General features: G+C 35.7%; 1 protein-coding gene across 1 annotated transcript in view; it reads right to left on the bottom strand.

The window, feature by feature from the left end:
• LOC103511889 (delta-1-pyrroline-5-carboxylate synthase-like) overlaps positions 1-23360 on the bottom strand; it is a 79911-nt gene that overhangs the window by 49109 nt on the left and 7442 nt on the right. The window contains exons 2-5 of the mRNA XM_026825512.1: positions 15345-15569; positions 10131-10307; positions 4298-4441; positions 2391-2489 (exon numbers count right to left, since the gene is read on the bottom strand). Coding sequence (XP_026681313.1) covers positions 2391-2489; positions 4298-4441; positions 10131-10307; positions 15345-15521 — 597 coding nt within the window. The 5' untranslated portion in view covers positions 15522-15569. The remainder of the gene's footprint in view (positions 1-2390; positions 2490-4297; positions 4442-10130; positions 10308-15344; positions 15570-23360) is intronic.

Below are 23360 nucleotides of genomic sequence, written 5' to 3'. Positions count from 1 at the left end.
AAAAAGAAGAAGGAGAACAAGAAAAATAAAAAAAACTTTAAACAGAAAAAAAAACTCTAAATAAATATTGAAAGAGTTTTAAAAGCAAAGGGGCTGAAAGTTTAGGAGATAAACTCTTGAAATGATGGAGGCCTGAAGAGAGTGTGAAAGCTGGTGATAAGCCGCGTAGATGGAAATGGGAAATCAGGGATACTTTTTAGGGAATTTCACAAAAGAGAAAAATATACCTACCAAGGTTTCTAGTGAGTTATTTGAAATATGAATACGAATACATGTTTATTGTGTGCTAATATTTTTATTTTATCATGTCCATAGGCTCCCCCCATATATTGGTTTTATTGCAGAAATGCGTTGTAAGTGCCAAGCTTTACAAGGTATCAAGATAAAATATATTACTTTATTTATTTCTTCTAGCGGTAAAAATTGGAACTAATGATTGTGCGTGTACAAAACGTTGGAAGTGCCATGATTTTTTGACTTGCACATAGGTACTTACATTCACTGGATTCAAAGAAAAATTTTGACATGTATAATTTAACAGCTATTACCATACATTTTGTACACTGCATGAGGAAGATATATATAATCACATCCTGCGAAACTTTTACATTTGGCATTTGAGGCATATTTTACCTTATTTTCACAATTCCCACCGTTTTATGTGTGTTGGGAAAAGAATTTTTTATGGGGAAATAAGAAACATACGAAATAATCTGGAAACGAAGTGAGGGCCTTGCACAGGGGGGTTCATTCGGCCCCATTTTCCCTCGGAGACGGGCCCCTCGAAGCGGCTTGGAACCAAATCTCATTTCTCATTTACATCTACAGACATAAGTGTATCAGTCAAATTACATTGCCTAGACGACATTAGGAAAAAAATCGAACGAAAATCACAATAAGAGTGTGAACGGACCTTTTGTCCCTCTGTCCTATTGTCTATTAGTTCCGTTTGCATCTGTACCCTCTCCTGGTCCCTAGTGTCTATGAAGTTCCTTTCCTTATAATTATTTAATAGACTCTTGAGTGTAAGATATAACCGCTAGACGTGGTTGTGTGGTAAATCCTTAGTTGTGTGGTGAATCCTTGAGGTATTCCCTACTAGCTATAAAGCACCTGTAAGTAGAGGCACTATAACTATTGTAATTTGTAAAACCCATAGCTACCTACATTGTATATTGTAAATTATAGATAAGATATTATTTTTTTTTTAAAAAAAAAAAAAAAAAAAAAATGTTTTAAAGAGGGCCCTATTGTTGAAGTTAGCCCCGAGAAATGTGTATGCTGTGAACGTCCCTGAACGGAGTATCCGAAAACGGTAATAAAATAACAGATAATGAAGAAGATATTGAAAAGTTCGTCTTATACCTATTTATCTATTAGGTGCGAAATAAAGCTTCTTAACGCGATAAATCTGGGTAGGAATTATTTTATGGTTCTGTGGAGCTGATTTGTGGAATAGTACTAATTTATCCAAGCCATTGGAATTTCTTTTATGGGTAGCGAATTATTTCCAAAAGTTTAGCACTCTTGGAGATGGATTTTATAACCCTGAAAACTGAATGATTGGTGCTAAACCCAGTGTTTTTTTTTTAGTTCGAGCTCTGGCCAACTTATCGAACACCAAAGGCATTCTGATGCTGAAGGCAACTTTAGGAAGGTACCTACCTACCTACCATCCCATCATCGCATCAGAATCGTATTTATAAACAAGGGTCATTGATGGATTGCCCATCGGATTGGCCATCCTTCCACATCCTCTCGTCAGAATGGACGAAGATTTTTTTTATATCGGATTATCGTAGATTGGATTAACAGAATTCCAAAGTTAACTCTGTAAGGTGATCGAAAATAACGGATAAAATCCGCCCCGGGCGGGAATCGAACCCGCGGCCTAGCGCTTACAAGGCAGACGCAGTACCAACTAAGCTAACTAGGCTGGCATAGTAACTTTTAAAGTGATAGCTTGGCACATTTTTCCTGCTTTGTTGGGAATTGAAAGGTTGGGAATCAAATGAATCTCAAGGTAACTTACATAAAATTTGATCACTCAAAAAACAAACTTACTGCTTTCTTTCATTTTATCCTCTCCGTTGTGTTTTTAAAAGCATGGAGTAGGGGAAGAAAAACGATAGGAAACAAAAAAGACATTAATGAACAAACAACGTACAAAAGTCAAGCAAAATGTTACATAAAATTTGATCACTCAAAAAACAAACTTACTGCTTTCTTTCATTTTATCCTCTCCGTTGTGTTTTTAAAAGCATGGAGTAGGAGAAGAAAAACGATAGGAAACAAAAAAGACATTAATGAAAAAACAACGTATAAAAGTCAAGCAAAGTGTTTTTTCGTTGAAATTTCCCATCCCAAAATTTATTTTCATTAAAAATCACAGAATGTAGGATGAGGGTCTCTAAATAGACTGCCGCTTTTCCATCACATTTACCTCCTACAGCAGCTGCAGCTCTGGGTTCTAGTAAGGGCGCTACACCCTGAAAGAAGAAAAGAAAGAAGAACGTGGAATAAAATAAAAAAAAAATCTAACATTAATGGAAAAATAGTATGTACGCAGAATAAAATAAATAGGTATATAATAGTTAAATTATTCACGTATATAAAGATCGGAGCAAAGGTAAATTAAATAAAACGACTACCTACATATTATACGTAATACCTACATACATTGCCTATACACCTACACCTGGAACTAATGTTTAGGAAATACCTACCTATGTATACCTATGGCGACAAGAAAATCCGGATATAAATTCACAAGGCCACTTTTTTTTTGTCTTTCTTTGTGATTATGTAGGTATTCGGTTTAGAATAATCATCCTCGACAGTATAATCTTCTTATACGGTTTTAAAAAAGTCAGAACGTGTCTTGAACTCATGATAGTAGGAAGAGCAGGAGCGGATTGTGAACAGTTTCGGGAATAGATTTTTCACTTACAATAATCACTTACCTACAACTTACAATAAGATGTATCTTTTGCAGTTTGTTTTTATACAATACATATTATTTTCTAGAAGCTTTGCACAAACTAATAGCTACCTGTCTTTCATAATTAATTATGTACCTATTAGGTTACAGCCATCTCTTCTAGGACGTTTTTTCCGTCTTTGCATTTAGCCCTGTAGCGCCCAAAATTTCATGATGTATTGATGCCCTCAACTGGTAAAAACTGCATACAATGGTGGACAATAACGTGTTAGCCTCTGATAGCACTAATTTCAATATTTCTCACTGTCTCCGAAAGAAAACTGTCAGCGCATCAGAAATTACTGATAAATTGCTGACAGAAAATTATTCAGTTTTCATCAAATTGAATACAAAGTCCACAATGCGGGGGAGGAAAAAAATTCTGGCAAAGATTGACAAGCAAGCTTGGAAAATAAGAAAAAACAAGTTGAGTAAAAGTTTTTTTTTTTTTTGCGCTCTCAGTCTATGCTAACGCCACCACGGGAGTCGACATCCGTTTTCCTTAAAAAAAACTTAATTTTAAAGATTCAAATTTTTACTTTCTGTTAGGTACAATAAGTTTAGGTAGGGTACCTATACAATACACCTGCCTCGGTGGTGTAGTGGTCAAGGCGCTCGCCTGGTAAACAGGAGGGCGTGGGTTCATTCCCAGCCGAGGTATGGAATTTTATCCTCAATATAGTTTGAGAATTTGACCACAATAATAGTAGTAGCCTACTGCTGGAGTAAAGGAACTTTTTAGTCCTATGCGAGCAGTATAAATAAGCACTATTATTATCATGAGAAAGTAGGTATTCCAATGGTAAAATTTTAAACATCAGGATATTATACACAAAAAGCCCACTCCGAGGCTTATAGGTGTAGGGGCAAACAACCCTAAAGGATGGGTTAAGCTTCTGGGAATCTACGAACATCAGGATGATATGGGTGTAAATATTCGTTTTAGGGTTCTCAGAGTCAAAGTGATTTTTTAGCCCATATGAAATTTAATTGATGTTAATTTGTTGATCTTCCTTTATCGACTTATTCGACTATTCTTATTCGACTTACAGATCTAGAGTGGTCCTTGGGTGATATTTTAAACATCAGGATATTATACACAAAAAGCCCACTCCGAGGCTTATAGGTGTAGGGGCAAACAACCCTAAAGGATGGGTTAAGCTACTGCGAATCTACGAACATCAGGATGATATGGGTGTAAATATTCGTTTTAGGATTCTCGGAGTCAAAGTGATTCTTTAGCCCATATGAAATTTTATTGATGTTAATTGTTGATCTTCCTTTATCGACTTATTCGACTATTCTTATTCGACTTACAGATCTAGAGTGGTCCTTGGGTGATAGTGTCTCTCGCATACTGAGGGACATGAGTAGCTCCTGTGCCAGTTTCTGTTTTCCGAAGGCGACAGCTCCAGATGTGACCATGATACATTCCCGTCCCTCCAGATGACATTCAGCAACCTGAAGCAAAACATCATTGGAAACTGTTGAATCAACATTGTTAAAGGGTAAATCAACAGTTTACAAAAAAAAAAAAAAAATCCTTTCAAACCAGTAACAGAGAACTCAAGCGAAGTAAAACCATATGATATGAAAAGATGAAGGGAGAAAGAGGAGACGGTTGTATAAAGCCAGATGCTTCAAGAACGTACCTTATATAGCAGTTAAAGTGAAAATATAATATTTTAAAAAAAAAAAAAAAAAAAAAAAAAAAAAATCCTTCCAGATCAGTAACAGAGAACTCAAGCGAAGTAAAACCATATGAAAAGATGAAGGGAGAAAGAGGAGACGGTTGTATAAATGCGGCTTCAAGAACGTACCTTTTCTGTTCAGGGTAAAGTTCGCCCCGGACGGGATTCGAACCCACTATTTATTGCTTACAAGGCAGGAGCTCTACCTTCCAAGCTAACTAGGCTGGATCAAGTTGAGAAAACTTTTTCTATTCTTCTTCCTAAAAAAGTGAACAATCCTTGTCAGACCAGATGGTACAAAAAGAGTGGCAGGTAAGCTTGGAGAATGACAAAACAAGAGGAGGAAGAGAGGAAGAAGAAAGGAAGGAAGGAGGAGGAGGGGAAGGAGAAGAAGAAGAGGAAGAAGAAGAAGGAGAAGAAGAAGAAGAAGAAGAAGAAGAAGAAGAAGAAGAGGAGTAGGAAGAGGAGGAAGAAGAAGAAGGAGAAGAATAAGGAGAAGAAGAAGAAGAAGAAGAAGAAGAAGAAGAAGAAGAAGAAGAAGAAGAAGGAGAAGAATAAGAAGAAGAAGGAGAAGAAGAAGAAGGAGAAGAAGAATAAGAAGAAGAGGAGGAAGAGGAGGAGGAAGAAGAAGAAGAAGAAGAAGAAGAAGGAAGAAGAAGAGAGGGGGGGGGGATTTAAAAAAAATACCCAAGTGTAGGTGTACGTGGTGTGTTTTATGTAAATGGTAGGAAGGTATCAGTTGGATGTACATACGAGTCTCGTACATACCTACATAATTATGTTATGTACATAATTATCTACAGAGACATTTTGCATGACAGGCTAATTTCACACATTAGGTATGCGTGCGTATGTATATCAACCACTTTTGAACTTTTTAGAATGGCATTTGTTGCCTGGATTTTTTTTGAGTCTCGTACATACCTACATAATTATGTTATGTACATAATATCTACAGAGACATTTTGCATGACAGGCTACTTTCACACATTAGGTACCTATGCGTGCGTATGTATATCAACCACTTTTGATCGCCTTTAGGGAAAAAAGCTCATGTCACACATTTAGAACGGCATTTGTTGCCTGGATTTTTTTTCCCATGGCATTTTTCTCTGAATTTAAATGAGTTTTCTTTTTCTTTTTGAGTACACAATTGTAATGGAAGTTTTTACCAACAGGGCTAGAAATGTTATTATTATTATTATAGAGTAAGCTTTTTGTTGCGATATTATCCAAACGAAGAGATTGAAATTCTCTTTTACCTTGGGATAGAAAATGAGAAAATCCAATAATACAGTTACAGAATTTACTTTTAAAGCCAGGTCTACCGGTCTATCTGCTCTAGAGAATGCTGTAACTATAAAAGACTTGAAATTATTACAAGACCACATTGCGCTTTGATATACCCAGGTAAGGAAGGACAGGAATCTTGAATTAAAAATAGAAATTTCCAATGCAGTTACAGAATGTCTCGTTCTTCTAAAGAGGAGGCATTTGAAGAAATCTTTTTATGCAATTTGAACCTCCTTAATATCTCATACCTAAATCTCATAATAACTACATTTCATTTATGCCAAAACTTTCAATGTTAACCGAAGTTTGCTAGAGCAGATAGACCTTACTAAAAGAAAGAAAATAATTTCATATAGGTAGAACCTGAAAAGAAAAAAAAACCTAGGTTTAAAAGTAAGAACATAAAAATCTATGCATAATCACTCATTTTCCCCCCACCCATGATCGGACATTGCATTTGAATTCAACGTGAAAAGCCTATCAACGTGAAAAGCCTAGGATGTTCATTAGCATTAGACTAATTAAAACATCAGGATTATACATCATAGTGTGGCGTATGGTACAGGTGGGCCAATAAATGGTACGTTTTTTAGGTGGGCGAATAAATGGTACACTTACCCTACATCATAGTTAACAAGCTCACAAACAGGCATTCATTATGAAGGAGAACGCTTCGTTAGATTTTCGCTTTTTCACGCTGAAATTTTACGTTGAAATACGAGCACAGTCATAAGTACACATGAGGACAGGGGGCACAAATTTTAACACACGGGGCTGAAATGTATTCAACATTGTGAGGTTTGGTGACAAAAACATTTAAACAAAACAAAAAATAATGTTCGAAATTTGAACCTATCCTAACACCTAATTTGAACCTATTCTAACACCATAGGTATTATTCACAAAACTTTTTCTATTCTTCTTCCTAAAAAAGTGAACACTCCTTGTCAGACCAGATGGTATACAAAAAGAGTGGCAGGTAAGCTTGGAGAATTACAAAACAGGAGGAGGAAGAGAGGAAGAAGAAAGGAAGGAAGGAGGAGGAGGGGAAGGAGAAGAAGAGGAAGAAGAAGAAGAAGAAGAAGAAGAAGAAGAAGAAGAAGAAGGAGAAGAAGAAGAATAAGAAGAAGAGGAGTAGGAAGAGGAGGAAGAAGAAGAAGAAGGAGAAGAATAAGAAGAAGAATAAGAAGAAGAAGGAGAAGAAGAAGGAGGAGAAGAATAAGAAGAAGAAGGAGAAGAAGAAGGAGAAGAAGAAGAAGAAGAAGAAGGAGAAGAAAAAAAGAAGAAGGAGAAGAATAAGAAGAAGAGGAGGAAGAAGAAGAAGGGAGAAGAAAAAGAATAAAGAAAGGGAGAAGATAGGAAGGAAGGAAGGAAGGAAGAAGAAGAGAGGGGGGGATTAAAAAAAAAAAATACCCAAGTGTAGGTGTACGTGGTGTGTTTTATGTAAATGGTAGGAAGGTATCATTTGGATGTACATACGAGTCTCGTACATACCTACATAATTATGTTATGTACATAATATCTACAGAGACATTTTGCATGACAGGCTACTTTCACACATTAGGTATGCGTGCGTATGTATATCAACCACTTTTGAACGCCTTTAGGGGAAAAAAGCTCATGTCACACATTTAGAACGGCATTTGTTGCCTGGATTTTTTTTTCCATGGCATTTTTCTCTGAATTTAAATGAGTTTCCTTTTTCTTTTTGAGTACACAATTGCAATGGAAATTTTTTACCAACAGGGCTAGAAATTTGGACCATTGGGGCTTTTAGATTTTTGTTGTTTAAAGGATCGGGTAATATCAAAAGAAGTCAAAACAAGACCTCGAATTCATTTTTTTGTGATAGCTACATATGTATCTGTCAAATGAACTCTTGGAAGCATTATAATACAATTTCATATTTTCATTAGGTCAAATTTATGACAAACTATTTATTTCAAGATCTTCAGAATAGGAGGTCCTACCCGTTTTACTTTGACGAATCTACCCTCAAGGAGGGCAACTACATAATTGTACTAGAGACAGTCACGTATTAGTCACCATTTCACCAATGAAAATTTAGAATCTGCTCACCCCATCTTTTGTCTAGTCACTATTTTTCCCTTGTTGTGAAATTTTTATCCCTAAAATAATTTACTAAATTATCATCTTCTCGGAATCTTTGTACGTGCGCCCTCATTTCTCTCGTCGCTCTAATGTGTCTATTGTTGCATCGCTTAAAATTCACCCCTAGTATCGAATTCATCTCTAGATTCCCTAGTATTCTTCATTTTAATATTCTTTTTTTTTAATTTATTTATTTGCAGTTTTAACAAATTCATAGTTTACAACATGTTTACAATAACAGTTTATACACATGATAATATTACCTACAGTTTAAGCTTATAAATATATAACATCATAGAATAATCTATTTTTTGTTTTGTTTTTTGATATTTTATGTTTTTTCTTCTCTTTGCAAATTTTAACTACTCAGACATTGATCATTTGTGTGTTGCACATTGCATACATATATTTGTTGTCAGGCATTCATACAAAACGTCTACTTTAAGAACTATTATTATACAGAAGCCCATTTCTGAAAAGTATGACCTAGATACCTTCCTAGCTAGGGTACATAACTAGTAGTTCAGTGAACTGTAAAACTCGGAAAAAGGGCCACTACAGGTCCCCTAGAGTTCCAATAGGCACATCTCGTGATACCTATATTACCCAGCAAATTGAACCAGATACATAATTTTATAGGTAAAATAGAACGTAAAAACCCTCGCTTAAGCTTCAATATTCACACCTTAGCAATGTCAATAGTGTAAAGTGACTGTGATACCGGACATAAATCAAGCTATACCCAGTGTAGGGATAGCACCAAAAGCTATAACAGTGTCCAACAATAGAACCAGAGCTAATTGAAACTTAAAAACGTGAAAAATGATCGACTACTGGTACAGTCACCCTACATATAATTTTATAGGTAAAATAGAAAGTAAAAACCTTCGCTTAAGCTTCAATATTCACACCTTATAGCAATGTCAATAGTAAAAAGCGACTTTGATACCGGACATAAATCAAGCTATACCCAGTGTAGGGATAGCACCAAAAGTTAACACCACCAAGCTACGCCACTTTATTCTCGGGCGTCTGAAGACAATCAAGTTGCCTTTGTGAAAGTCCAGTCCCTTGGAAATTTTCAACAATTGTCTCGGCTCCTTATTGTTCATTGTCTTCATAAATATCACTGACTTTCACATCTCTTAGCTTTACGTTTTTTACACTCTCACTTGCGATTTTGTGAAAAAATAAAGGAAACAAAGAAAGAACCCAAAGAGAGAAAAAAAGGAAGGAAGAAATAAACAAAGTAGAAAAAACAAGACAAAGAAGAAGCCAAAAACTAATAAAAAATCTCTTTTATCTCCCATTTTTTTTTTTCTCAATTATTGTCGATCACTGAAAGTTTTTGCCGACGTAACTTTGAAATGAAATAACTTTGTAGGAAAAAGGGAGAAAAATGTAGGAAAAAAATAGTAATAATAACATAAAATTATCTAAAATATAGCCTCTTTTTACTTCCTCCCTATGTTTTTATTAGATGATCTCGATATGTTTTTTGTGTGTTTCCATTCCTTGTACGTAACTTTGTTTGAACCCCATTCTTTAAGTTATTCAAGTTCAATAACCGCTCTTATAACACACGCCTAGTGTCAATGGAATAAGATAAATAGACTTGTGAACACACCTTTGTTCTCTTTTTGTATCGTCGCAATCATTGATGTATGAAGGTACAGGGTAGCTTTTAAAAGTGTTACACATTAAAGTTGAGGTGTGACAAGATTTACATACGTTGTGTAACCAACCCTCAGGCCAGCCACTCAGACTTGATCAGGTGTACCTGTCAGTGATAGTGAGTGGCTGGCCTCAGGAGGCCTAACCTAGACTTGTGAACACACCTTTGTTCTCTTTTTGTATCGTCGCAATCATTGATGTATGAAGGTACAGGGTAGCTTTTAAAAGTGTTACATATTAAAGTTGAGGTGTGACAAGATTTATATACGTTGTGTAACCAACCCTCAGCCCAGCCACTCACTATCAGGTAGACTTGATCAGGTGTACCTGTCAGTGATAGTGAGTGGCTGGCCTCAGGAGGCCTAACTTAGCCCACTCACCTGTTCCACAATGGAGGCCAGTCGGCCCAGGGCCAGACCATGTTCGTCTTCTCGTGTGATTACGGCTGATCCCAGTTTGACCACCAGCCGTCGGGCATACTTGAGTTGACCTCTGTCTGAGAATGACGTCACGCGACGACGTTCGGCGGTCTGTAGGGATCGGATGGCTTGGTTTCCCTGGAACAAGATTGCCAAAACCCGAGAGCAATTAGACAAGAGATTAAATTCAATTTAATTCAAGACGTGGAAACAATGCAAACTAAGAGAGGGGACAATAATAAACAATAGACAAGGTATTAAATTCAATTTGATTTTGAGACGCGAAAACAATAGGCAAGACGAGGGGACAATAATAAAAAAAGAGATTCGATTCCATTCAAGACGGGGGAACAATAAAATTAGACAAAAGATTCGATTCAATCAAATACTTCATTTAGACTGTCCGCAGGGAAATAAAGAGTTGATTTTTTTTCCTTAAGTTGCCTCAGTTAATTCAAATAGACAAATAATAAACAAACAACTGAAGATAATCATAACGCTTTGAATAGTAGCCCTCAGTTTTTTTTATTTTTATTATTATTATTATTATAGAGTAAGCTTTTTGTTGCGATATTATCCAAACGAAGAGATTGAAATTCTCTTTTACCTTGGGATAGAAAATCCAATACAGTTACAGAATTTACTTTTAAAGTCAGGTCTACCGGTCTATCTGCTCTAAAGAATACTGTAACTATAAAAGACTTGAAATTATTACAAGACCACATTGCGCTTTGATATACCCAGGTAAGGAAGGACAGGAATGTTGAATTAAAAGAGGGGAAGAAAATAATAAAAATAGAAATTTCCAATGCAGTTACAGAATGTCTCGTTCTTCTAAAGAGGAGGCATTTGAAGAAATCTTTTATGCAATTTGAACCTCCTTAATATCTCATACCTAAATCTCATAATAACTACATTTCATTTATGCCAAAACTTTCAATGTTAACCGAAGTTTGCTAGAGCAGATAGACCTTACTAAAAGAAAGAAAATAATTTCATATAGAACCTGAAAAGAAAAAAAAACCTAGGTTTAAAAGTAAGAACATAAAAATCTGATTAGTTCCAATTTTTACCGCCAGAAGAAATAAATATATTTTATCTTGATACCTTGTAAAGCTTGGCACTTACAACGCATTTCTGCAATAAAACCAATATATGGGGGGTATGGCACTTACAACGTTTTGCTGTGGCACGCCTCATTTACCTCGGCTAGGTGAGCTATCGCTCATTGCACCTAATTTATTATCTACATAGAATCTAGCTTGATTATTGTAACCTAAATTTTGGTGTGTCTATAGGTATTTACCTATAATTTTTACCAAATAAATAAAGTAATATATTTTATCTTGATACCTTGTAAAGCTTGGCACTTACAACGCATTTCTGCAATAAAACCAAAATATGGGGGGTATGGCACTTACAACGTTTTGCTGTGGCACGCCTCATTTACCTCGGCCAGGTGAGCTATCGCTCATTGCACCTAACTTATTATCTACATAGAATCTAGCTTGATTATTGTAACCTAAATTTTGGTCTGTCTATAGGTATTTACCTATTTTTTTCCTCGTTTGTCAGTGCCGTCCCCCAAACTACGGTTACATCACTGATGACTAATAACAGTTAGGACTGATGGGTCTCTCTATTACTCACACGTGAATAACCACACACATCAGGTTTTATACGGCACGTGGAGTCATTCAAACACCTGCCTTTATAAACAAAACATTCAAGGGCATTGTTTTTATATCATAATGGGTATGGGGAAATACTCGTACATCGGTATATAAATATTATGTCTCGGTTCCTTTTTCCTTTAAACACCTCCAAGCCCTCTTACTGTGAAAATACAAAGTAATAACAATGCGTGGAAATTCTGGAAATAAAAGCAGGGCTGCCTAATGGAAAAATATTGTTATTTCACTTCCCAATTTCCCAAAATTTTACGGCAACATGTATTTTTTTATTGAGCCGGGAAAAAACTTTTGCGCCAATAACTCAAAATTTATGTTGGTATTTTTATTATTATTATTTTTTTCACGCATTGTTATTACTTTGTATTTTCACAGTAAGAGGGCTTGGAGGTGTTTAAAGGAAAAAGGAACCGAGACATAATATTTATATACCTATGTACGATGTACGAGTATTTCCCCATACCCATTATGATATAAAAACAATGCCCTTGAATGTTTTGTTTATAAAGGCAGGTGTTTGAATGACTCCACGTGCCGTATAAAACCTGATGTGTGTGGTTATTCACGTGTGAGTAATAGAGAGACCCATCAGTCCTAACTGTTATTATTCATCAGTGGTGTAACCGTAGTTTGGGGGACGGCACTGACAAACGAGGAAAAACATAGGTAAATATAGACACACCAAAATTTAGGTTACAATAATCAAGCTAGATTAAAATTAGGTGCAATGAGCGATAGTTCACCTGGCCGAGGTAAATGAGGCGTGCCACACTAATATCAAAAGAAGTCAAAACAAGACTTTGAATTCATTTTTCTGTGATAGCTACATATCTGTCAAATGAACTCTTGGAAGCATTATAATACAATTTCATATTTTCATGGAATAGGTCAAATTTATGACGAACTATTTATTTCAAGATCTTCAGAATGGACCTCCTATTTACTTTGACCCGTTTTACTTGGACGAATCTACCCTCAAGGAGAGCAACTAACATAATTGTACTAGAGACAGTCACGTATTAGTCACTAATGAAAATATAGAATCTGCTCACCCCATCTTTTGTCTAGTCACTATTTTTCCCTTGTTGTGAAATTTTTATCCCTAAAATAATCTACTAAATTTATTATCATCTTCTTGGAATCTTTGTACGTGCGCCCTCATTTCTCTCGTCGCTCTAATCTGTCTATTGTTGCATCGCTTAAAATTCACCTCTAGTATCGAATTCATCTCTAGATTCCCTAGTAGGTATTCTTCATTTTAATATTCTTTTCTTTTTATATTCGTCTCTAATATTCTCTAATTTCACCCCTATTACCGACTATCACTTACAGCCCTGAACGAACAAGATGTCAACTCCTCTCTCATCCCTCCACGTGTCACTCATGTTAGGTGTGATTTAATTTTTTGCCGCATTAATATTTTCCTACTCGAAAACAAACTTTTTTTACGTAGGTACGTAATCTGGTGAAAAAAACACCCTTAATTATAACTGTGAAATGTGAAGAGTTTGTAGGTTTGTACACAAAAGCTGAGAGCTTTTGTAGCCCACAATATGTTCGAGTGTTTTTTGTGTGTATAAATACGTATGCTAGCTGTTTTACGCCGGATTAGATTTTAGGTTTTGTCCAAACCACTCATTTTTGTAATTAGATTTGCTGAGTTAAGTATTTTAATTAAAACGAGTTAGGTGTGATTTAATTTTTTGCCGCATTAATATTTTCCTACTCGAAAAGAAACTTTTTTTACGTAGGTACGTAATCTGGCGAAAAAAACACCCTTAATTATAACTGTGAAATGTGAAGAGTTTGTAGGTTTGTACACAAAACCTGAGAGCTTTTGTAGCCCACAATATGTTCGAGTGTTTTTTGTGTGTATAAATACGTATGCTAGCTATTTTACGCCGGATTAGATTTTAGGTTTTGTCCAAACCACTCATTTTTGTAATTAGATTTGCTGAGTTAAGTATTTTAATTAAAACGACTGCTGACTGGGATTTGTTTACAGATGCGGTGTAAAAAAGATCAGAACGACTGTGAAATGTGAAGAGTTTGTAGGTTTGTACACAAAAGCTGAGAGCTTTTGTAGCCCACAATATGTTCGAGTGTTTTTTGTGTGTACGAGTATAAATACGTATGCTAGCTGTTTTACGCCGGATTAGATTTTAGGTTTTGTCCAAACACCACTCATTTTTGTAATTAGATTTGCTGAGTTAAGTATTTTAATTAAAACGTCTGCTGACTGGGATTTGTTCACAGATGCGGTGTAAAAAAGATCAGAACAAAACAGCATTCATTAGAAAAAACCGCTGACCCGCTAAATTTTGAAGTAGTTAAAATTGTACCTGTCTACCTACCCAGTACCCATCTATGTAGGTAGTAGGTACACCTATGTACCTATATATAACTTCAATCTATTATTCCAACTCTGATTGGATTGTTATTATTTTCGTTTTCAATGTCCCAGGTAGGAGCTTCGTCAGAACGAAACAGCATTCATTAGAAAAAACCGCTGACCCGCTAAATTTTGAAGTAGTTAAAATTGTACCTGTCTACCTACCCAGTACCTACCCACCTATGTAGGTAGTAGGTACACCTATGTACCTATAACTTCAATCTATTATTCCAACTTTGTACCTGTCTACCTACCCAGTACCCATCTATGTAGGTAGTAGGTACACCTATGTACCTATATATAACTTCAATCTATTATTCCAACCCTGACTGGATTATTATTTTCGTTTTCAATGACCCAGGTAGGAGCTAGAGCTATTCTATAAATAACTTTTATCTACCTACATATTGCGGGTATTTAAATTTACCTACATCTATTTTAATTATCTACATTTTTGTTTGTTTACGAGTAGATGTACTCACATTACTAACCCAATCTATTATTAATGACTTAAAATCTAAACAAAAATCACATGGTTACATCTATTTTAATTATCTACATTTTTGTTTGTTTACGAGTAGATGTACTCACATTACTAACCCAATCTATTATTATTGACTTAAAATGTAAACACAAATCACATGGTCATTGAGACAACAGTACAACAGACATTTTGGTGCCATTCGTCGAGAAATCTGTCCCATGTTCACACAGCTAACAAACTTACAATACAACTTGGAATCCAAAAGGACATTTGTCCCATTTGTATCCAACACATAATTTACAACTTACTAAAGCTGTGTCCACACAAACATAGTCTTCCCCATCCGTGGCACAAGCTCTGCTTCTACACATGGGTATACCATTTATAAGAAAAATGTATGTTCTGAGTTTTTTGTCAATCAAATATAAATGGAAACTTATTTTTTTAAAAAAATGGCCTTCGATCGACGAGGTGAATCTACATATGTTGTCGAGGCAGTGTACGGTTTCAGTCGACATCGATCGATGGCAGTCGACTATGAGTGCACACAACTTTAGAATCTAAACATAAATCACATGGGAGGGTGAGTCCACACGGGCGTCACTTACTTGCATCGGGCGCGCATGCAGACTTACGGGAGACGAGTGAGGGGTCCAAATACTCTTGCTGGACGAAGCACATCTCGACCCCAAGACACGTCGGGGTTTAATTTTCCCCAGCGACATGAAGCGTGACCCTTGCATGCCGCAAATTAAAATGGCATTGCCACGAGATCCAAGAAACATGGTGCTCGGCTTTGTGTCTTGTCTCGTTTGATGTCCTAATACGGGTCTCTGAAACACACAGAAACGAAACGTGTTAGAGCGGAAATACAAGGGGAATCGCAATAAGGGAAGGACAATACGTGCAATAAATTCATATACATATTATACATTTTGGCATTGCCACGAGATCCAAGAAACATGGTGCTCGGCTTTGTGTCTTGTCTCGTTTGATGTCCTAATACGGGTCTCTGAAACACACACAGAAACGAAACGTGTTAGAGCGGAAATACAAGGGGAATCGCAATAAGGGAAGGACATTACGTGCAATAATTCATATACATATTATACATTTTTTTATTATACATTTTTTAAAAGACGTTTGACAGAGGGAACTGTAACTGCTAAGGTCTTATCGTCCCGAAATCGAAGAGAGAAGAAAGACAGGCTAGGAGAAAGCCAGCCGTTCCGAGAACGAACATTATCCGTTCATTATAAAATCCGCCCCGGGTGGGAATCGAATTCTACTTTTACATCAAGTGCAGCCGTTCCGAGAACGAACATTATCCGTTCATTATAAAATCCGCCCCGGGTGGGAATCGAATTCTACTTTTACATCAAGTGTAAAAAGTCATGTGAGGGACAAGCCTTTTAATTGTTAAGCCCGATAGGTATAGTGCAGGTCACACATTTCAGTCAATTACAGCCAAAATATTCTTACTGGCGTGGGATTAAATGGGAGTACCTACCTCTCCTGATACCAACTACAAACAAAGTTGTTAAGCTTCAGTGACCTGTGGAGAACATTACTAGCGGATATTGCAAAAAGATCTTCGCACTTTGTGTTTCGACACAGATATGACGTAATATTATAAAGGAAAACAAGAAAACATAGCTAAAACGGATATTTTATGTGGGGTTAAAAAGGGAAATGGAAACTTTACGACCGTTCCCTGCATATGTGTTTTTGCTCACAACTTCCTTAATTCAAGTTGACTCCCATAAAACTTGATGTTTGTTTCCTTGAACCTTTCTCTTGGAAAGAAAATTTGTTTCTCGAGGCTCAGAATCCAGTTTGTGTCTTGATTCCAGTCATTTTGTAAAAGTTGCTATTTTATTGTACTCATGAGCTTGAGTGCACTCCAAATTTTAAGCGAATAGCTCATCCCCAAAGGAAATTTAGCTAAAAGTCGAAAACTTTCACTTTGACTTTTCGTTCATTTAGATATCAAGTGATATTATGGAATTAGAATACAGGCATTCATTATGAAGGAGAACGCTTCGTTAGATTTTCGCTTTTTCACGCTGAAATTTTACGTTGAAATACGAGCACAGTCATAACAAAAGTACACATGAGGACAGGGGGCACAAATTTTAACACACGGGGCTGAAATGTATTCAACATAGTGAGGTTTGGTGACAAAAACATTTAAACAAAACAAAAAATAATGTTCGAAATTTGAACCTAATTTGAACCTATTCTAACACCATAGGTATTATTCACAAAACTTTGTGACAAAAACATTTAAACAAAACAAAAAATAATGTTCGAAATTTGAACCTATCCTAACACCTAATTTGAACCTATTCTAACACCATATTATTCACAAAACTTCTTCTATTCTTCTTCCTAAAAAAGTGAACAATCCTTGTCAGACCAGATGGTACAAAAAGAGTGGCAGGTAAGCTTGGAGAATTACAAAACAGGAGAGGAAGAGAGGAAGAAGAAAGGAAAGAAGGAGGAGGAGGGGAAGGAGAAGAAGAAGAGGAAGAAGAAGGAGAAGAAGAAGAAGAATAAGAAGAAGAGGAGTAGGAAGAGGAGGAGCTCCTCCACATCCAGTTTTATACCTCCAATTTCTCTTTCACCTTTATCCATCGAAATTCTTATTCTCCTCCTGCTCCTTCTTTTTATTGATTTTTTTTCTTTTCTTTTCTTCCTTTTTTTTTATTTTTTCTTCAAATCTCTCGCGAAATTCCATTCCACCGTTTTTCATTGTATTATTTTACAGTAAATAATTATGATATTATTTTTCACGACAGAACAAACATCATATTAACGGCAGCCATTTTTCAGTGTCATACAATATGCCGCAACAATAACTGAGGCTCGTGGGGTATAAATATTGTAGATAGGTGAAAGTTCAAAGTTCATTTCGATATGATATTGTGATTCGTTTCAGTGGACAGAAACTAAGCATTAAATAGAACAAGGGATGAAAATTTGGGGTAAAATTCGAGCATTTTATAGTTACCTTAGGTGGTATTCGTGGGGTATAAATATTGTAGATAGGTGAAAGTTCAAAGTTCATTTCGATATGATATTGTGATTCGTTTCAGTGGACAGAAACTAAGAATTAAATGGAACAAGGGATGAAAATTTGGGGTAAAATTCGAGCATTTAGTTACCTTAGGTGGTACCTATGCCTAGATGAAAAAATATCTAAGAATTTTATTTCCAAGTTCATTTTGTCTTTCCTTTTCTCTTCCTCCCCCTCCCCCCGGTATGGACTTATCGCGTAGGCGGATTTATACACTTGAGCCTCTCCTCTCTTCGTATTGAGTTACTTCTGTCGAGTTGCACTATTGTAGAACTTCTTACTGTTTTTAGTCCGTCCTTCCTTTATTATTATTACACCACCTGCACTACACCACCTGCCTCGGTGGTGTAGTGGTCAAGGTGCTCGCCTGGTAAACAGGAGGGTATGGGTTCAATCCCAGCCGAGGTATGGAATTTTATCCTCAATATAATTTGAGAATTTGACCACAGTATAGGCCGTGGGTTCAATCCCAGCCGAGGTATGGAATTTTATCCTCAATATAATTTGAGAATTTGACCACAATAATAGTACTCCCACTGCTGGAGTAAAGGGACTTTTCAGTCCTATGCGAGCAGTATAAATAAGCACTATTATTATTATTATTATTATTATTCTGTCTGGCTGTTCGTCTAGAAAATGTTTTCAAGGCTCTAAAGTAGCCAGCCTTCTCTCTCTCTCTCTCTACTAATTTATTTATTTTGTTCAAGACACAGAAAGTCGCACGCCGCCATTCTTTAATTTATCATCATTTATAATATTTTGCTTTTCATGACAATAACCTGCCGCGGTGGTGTAGTGGTCAAGGCGCTCGCCTGGTAAACAGGAGGGTATGGGTTCAATCCCAGCCGAGGTATGGAATTTTATCCTCAATATAATTTGGACGATAGTGCCTTTTTTTCTTGTTTGGCCTGATTACCTCCATCCCCTGTGGCTTTGAACAGTATGGAGCTTTGAACAGTATGGACTTGTCAAATTGTCTCGTATTGTTTGTAGTTTGGAGTGAAATATCAGTTATGATATCGTTGATAGGTCCTGCTTGGATTTCAAAAGAAGAATTCAGGGTGGAACCCAAAGCACCATTGTACAATGATTCAGACTTGGGGCCCTGTCGCGAAAAGAGATAGATTTTTGGAATATGAGGAATTACTCAAAATGAAAAGAAGATGGGCTGTAATAGTTCTTCAATCTACATACTGGACTCTGTACACCAGGAATTTTGTTAGAAAAGTCCGCCTTTAGAATGTAATGTAAAACGAGATAGGTATTTCCAGTACAAATCACAGTCAGTATTATAAATAATAATGGCAGGAATTAACATTTTCCACTTCCGCCATTGGAAAAACTATTGGAACCAAATTTTTGCAGCTTTCCATTCATACCTTAAACACTGTCTACTGTTTTCTAGAGGGCACTCTATATATCATAAGCGACATCACATACGAGGAGTAGAAAGCTGAATAATAGTAGCCTACTGCTGGAGTAAAGGGACTTTTCAGTCCTATGCAAGCAGTATAAATAAGCACTATTATTATTATAATGATCCGTCTCGCTCTCTCTCTATCTCCCTCCCATTCCTTCTCTTTCCATCTATTTCTTTTCCCCCTCTGTCTTTTTCCTTCGCCTTCAACGCATCCCACAAGTTTTGCAAAATTTCGAGCAAGTTATTTAATTTATTCCGGATTCGGGCAATTTTAGCAAATATAGATCACCATAAGTAGCCTACTGCTGGAGTAAAGGGACTTTTCAGTCCTATGCGAGCAGTATAAATAAGCACTATTATTATTATTATTATTATTATAATGATCCGTCTCGCTCTCTCTCCCTCCCATTCCTTTTCTTTCCATCTATTTCTTTTTCCCCTCTGTCTTTTTCCTTCGCCTTCAACGCATCCCACAAGTTTTGCAAAATTTCGAGCAAGTTATTTAATTAATTCCGGATTCGGGCAAATTTAGCAAATATAGATCACCATAACTGCACCAGAGACTTGTTCCCTCGAGCATCGTCTCACTTTGCATTAAATTTCTCAAAAACTATAAATTACACTCAAATACTGAGAAAAAAGCTTTCAAAATGGGACCTGAAATATGGAATTATGGATTCATTTTCTATTCCTACTTTTGTGGTGAAGAGAAAATGTGTAAACGTACCCAAGTATGCTCAAAAACTATAAATTACACTCAAATACTGAGAAAAAAGCTTTCAAAATGGGACCTGAAATATGGAATTATGGATTCATTTTCTATTTCTACTTTTGTGGTGAAGAGAAAATGTGTAAACGTACCCAAGTATGCTACCCATCCACTACCCATATTAATATTACCCATACCGATAATATAATACTCAATTTTATGATAATGATGTGTGGTGTGGTTCCCACAGGCTAAATGTGGGATTTATTCATCCGAAAAAAATTGAAACCTCTTTCTATCCCCAAAATGCAGAGGACGTATCCCCTCGACAAGTTTTGTGCGGATCAATCAATCCTTTGGCGGATTTTTGTCATGGGAAAAGTGCTGATCTAGTGTGTTTTGTAGGTGTGCCAGTTTTTATGGCCTCTAGACACCGAAGAGGATAATTTATGGCCGTGAGAAATTCTTTCAACAGATGTTACGAATTTATTTCCACTCATGTAAAACATTTTTGTGATTTTCATTTTTTTTTTTTTTTAATGGAAAATAGTGTCGTAGCTACTAAAAAAAGGACTTCCAAACGAAACGTAATTTAATGGAAAATAGTGTCGTAGCTACTAAAAAAGGACTTCCAAACGAAACGTAATTACCTAGGCCTTCAAAATTGCTTATCACAGGTAGACAGGGTTCAAATCTTAAAATGAAAACTTTTCTATTATTTACCTACCAATTTGTCAAAGATAGTTCCATCAAGTACTCAAGGTATTTTCTAAATTGGTTCCACAAGTAATATTCCATCAATTTATTTGAACACACCAACTCTTTCAAAAAATATCCAAACAAAGACATTGACTTTCTACTTAATTTTACTGATAATCTTCAAGACCTGCATATTTCCAATGATCAGTGAAAACGCTACCGTCAGAGCCAGCAAGAACTTATTCATTGGGGATAAATTTTCAAAATCATCTGCCAAATCCATGATGCTTTTATTGTGAGTAATCTATTAGACTCAAATGTACCTGTACTCAAATACTCTCAAGATTTTAATGGAGACTCTTCTTCTTGTTTAGGTCAATTGTTTATATGTCCACAAGGAAAGTATTATCTACAAAAAAAGCAAGAATAATTTTCATCTACCGTCAGAGCCAGCAAGAACTTATTCATTGGGGATAAATTTTCAAAATCATCTGCCAAATCCATGATGCTTTTATTGTGAGTAATTTATTAGAATCAAATGTACCTGTACTCCAGTACTCTCAAGATTTTAATGGAGACTCTTCTTCTTGTTTAGGTCAATTGTTAATATTATGTCCACAAGGAAAGTATTATCTAAAAAAAAAGAAAGAATAATTTTCACAAAGCCATTTTTATCACTGAGAGAGGTTTGGTAACTGAAAACTTCACTGACACCTGAGAAATTCCAACCTTTCTTGAAATGAAGGCCAAAAAAATCACACAATTATACTTAGTCAATAACAAGTAGTAACAAGGGCAACAGTTTAGATACGTACTTTTGATGGAAAATCTTTACTCAAAGAACCATTGTCTGACGGCAAAGAAACAGGTGATGTTAGTGTAGATCATGAAAATCAACGATCCCGTAACCAGAACGACTTTTTGGGGAAAAGTGTAGTTATTCAAATTGGTTAGATCATCCCAACTAAGTGAAGAAATATGAGAAAAATCCATTATTCAAAGGAGAAGTTTCAAGAAACACAATAACTTTGACGGAATCAATTTCACAATAACTGTGAGTGTTTTTTGTTTACTCTGCTTCTTTCCAAGGATTGGCTGAAATTATTTGCTTTGTTATTGACCCTTTATGTTGAATATTTAATAACTAATTAATAGTTTTATTAAGTTAAGGAATTTTCTCGAGTTTTATTCCTAGACTCAGATGAACTAACTTCACCTGAGTCTAGCTTGAAAACTTCTCACTACCTATGTTGAAAAAAAAATCAAGGAGGAGATTCTCTTTTTAGCTAATCATGATTTTCTGGGACGTCATTTCCTGCAGCTATTGCAGTCCCTTTTGTAGGAAGCAAAGCGTAAAAAAGAAGAAAGAAAAACTGTCATCGAAATAACCAAAGGGTTAATTGGCTATTGACTCTTGATTTCCAATTCTGATAATACCTACAGTGTTAACCAGTCAAAAACTACACTCAATACTCCTAAACTCCTAACCAATCTAGCAACGATTTTGTAAGTATGGTGCCTCCAGAACCGTACAAAAATGGGAACACCTATTATGTATATAAGTAGGTGCGAGTAAGTATATTTATCCCAATATTTATACCTATACATTGTACCTAATTGTACCTATGTATATTTATCCCAAGTATATAAGTAAGTAGTTATCTTACTTAACCAGCTTTCAAAGTTTTCCAATCTCTTGATGAGTTCGTATAATTATAATTATAAACTACTTACTTTATCCCAAGTATATAAGTAAGTAGTTATCTTACTTAACCAGCTTTCAAAGTTTTCCAATCTCTCGATGAGTTCGTATAATTATAATTATAAACTACTTACTACTTATCCCAAGTATATAAGTAAGTAGTTATCTTACTTAACCAGCTTTCAAAGTTTTCCAATCTCTCGATGAGTTCGTATAATTATAATTCTAAACTACTTACTACTTTTACCTTTGTACACATACCTACCTAATATTAGGTATCAAATTTCAAGTTTATTAGAGCGAAGCATCACGTTTGATTAGGAAATTACTTGAATAAAGTACCTACCTGAATCTAAAGTATTAACCAATCCTTTGGCGGATTTTTGTCATGGGAAAAGTGCTGATCTAGTGTGTTTTGTAGGTGTGCCAGTTTTTATGGCCTCTAGACACCGAGGAGGATAATTTATGGCCGTGAGAAATTCTTTCAACAGATGCTACGAATTTATTTCCACTCATGTAAAACATTTTTGTGATTTTCATTTTTTTTTTTTTTAAATGGAAAATAGTGTCGTAGCTACTAAAAAAAGGACTTCCAAACGAAACGTAATTACCTAGGCCTTCAAAATTGCTTATCATAGGTAGATAGGGTTCAAATCTTCGACCTTTGAGATGTGATGACTGTAATTATTATGAATGATGACTGTAAAATGAGTAATGATATCATTTCGCATGTGTACAAAAAGAGATGTCACTCTTTGTAATTCTACAAAACGTTTTGACTGCATTTGCATTCAATTCATATTTCGATGCACCAATATTTCCATAATGAAGCATTATTCATGCACAAAGCTTGTACAAAGTTTTGATCGTCAAACTTTACACTTTAATCATGATTAACATTACCAAGTTTCACATTCTACTGTCTACAGATTGCACAAAAAGGTCAATTTCAAAGTCTAATTTGATTTCCAGGAAAGATGCTCTTGTATTTGGTCTGTACTGAAACTGACAGGAT

The sequence above is a fragment of the Diaphorina citri genome, unplaced genomic scaffold (assembly GCF_000475195.1).
Source record: "Diaphorina citri unplaced genomic scaffold, Diaci psyllid genome assembly version 1.1 scaffold763, whole genome shotgun sequence".
NCBI lineage: Eukaryota > Metazoa > Arthropoda > Insecta > Hemiptera > Psyllidae > Diaphorina > Diaphorina citri.
Note: the sequence above shows the minus strand (reverse complement) of the source record. Positions and strands in the feature narration are given on the sequence as shown.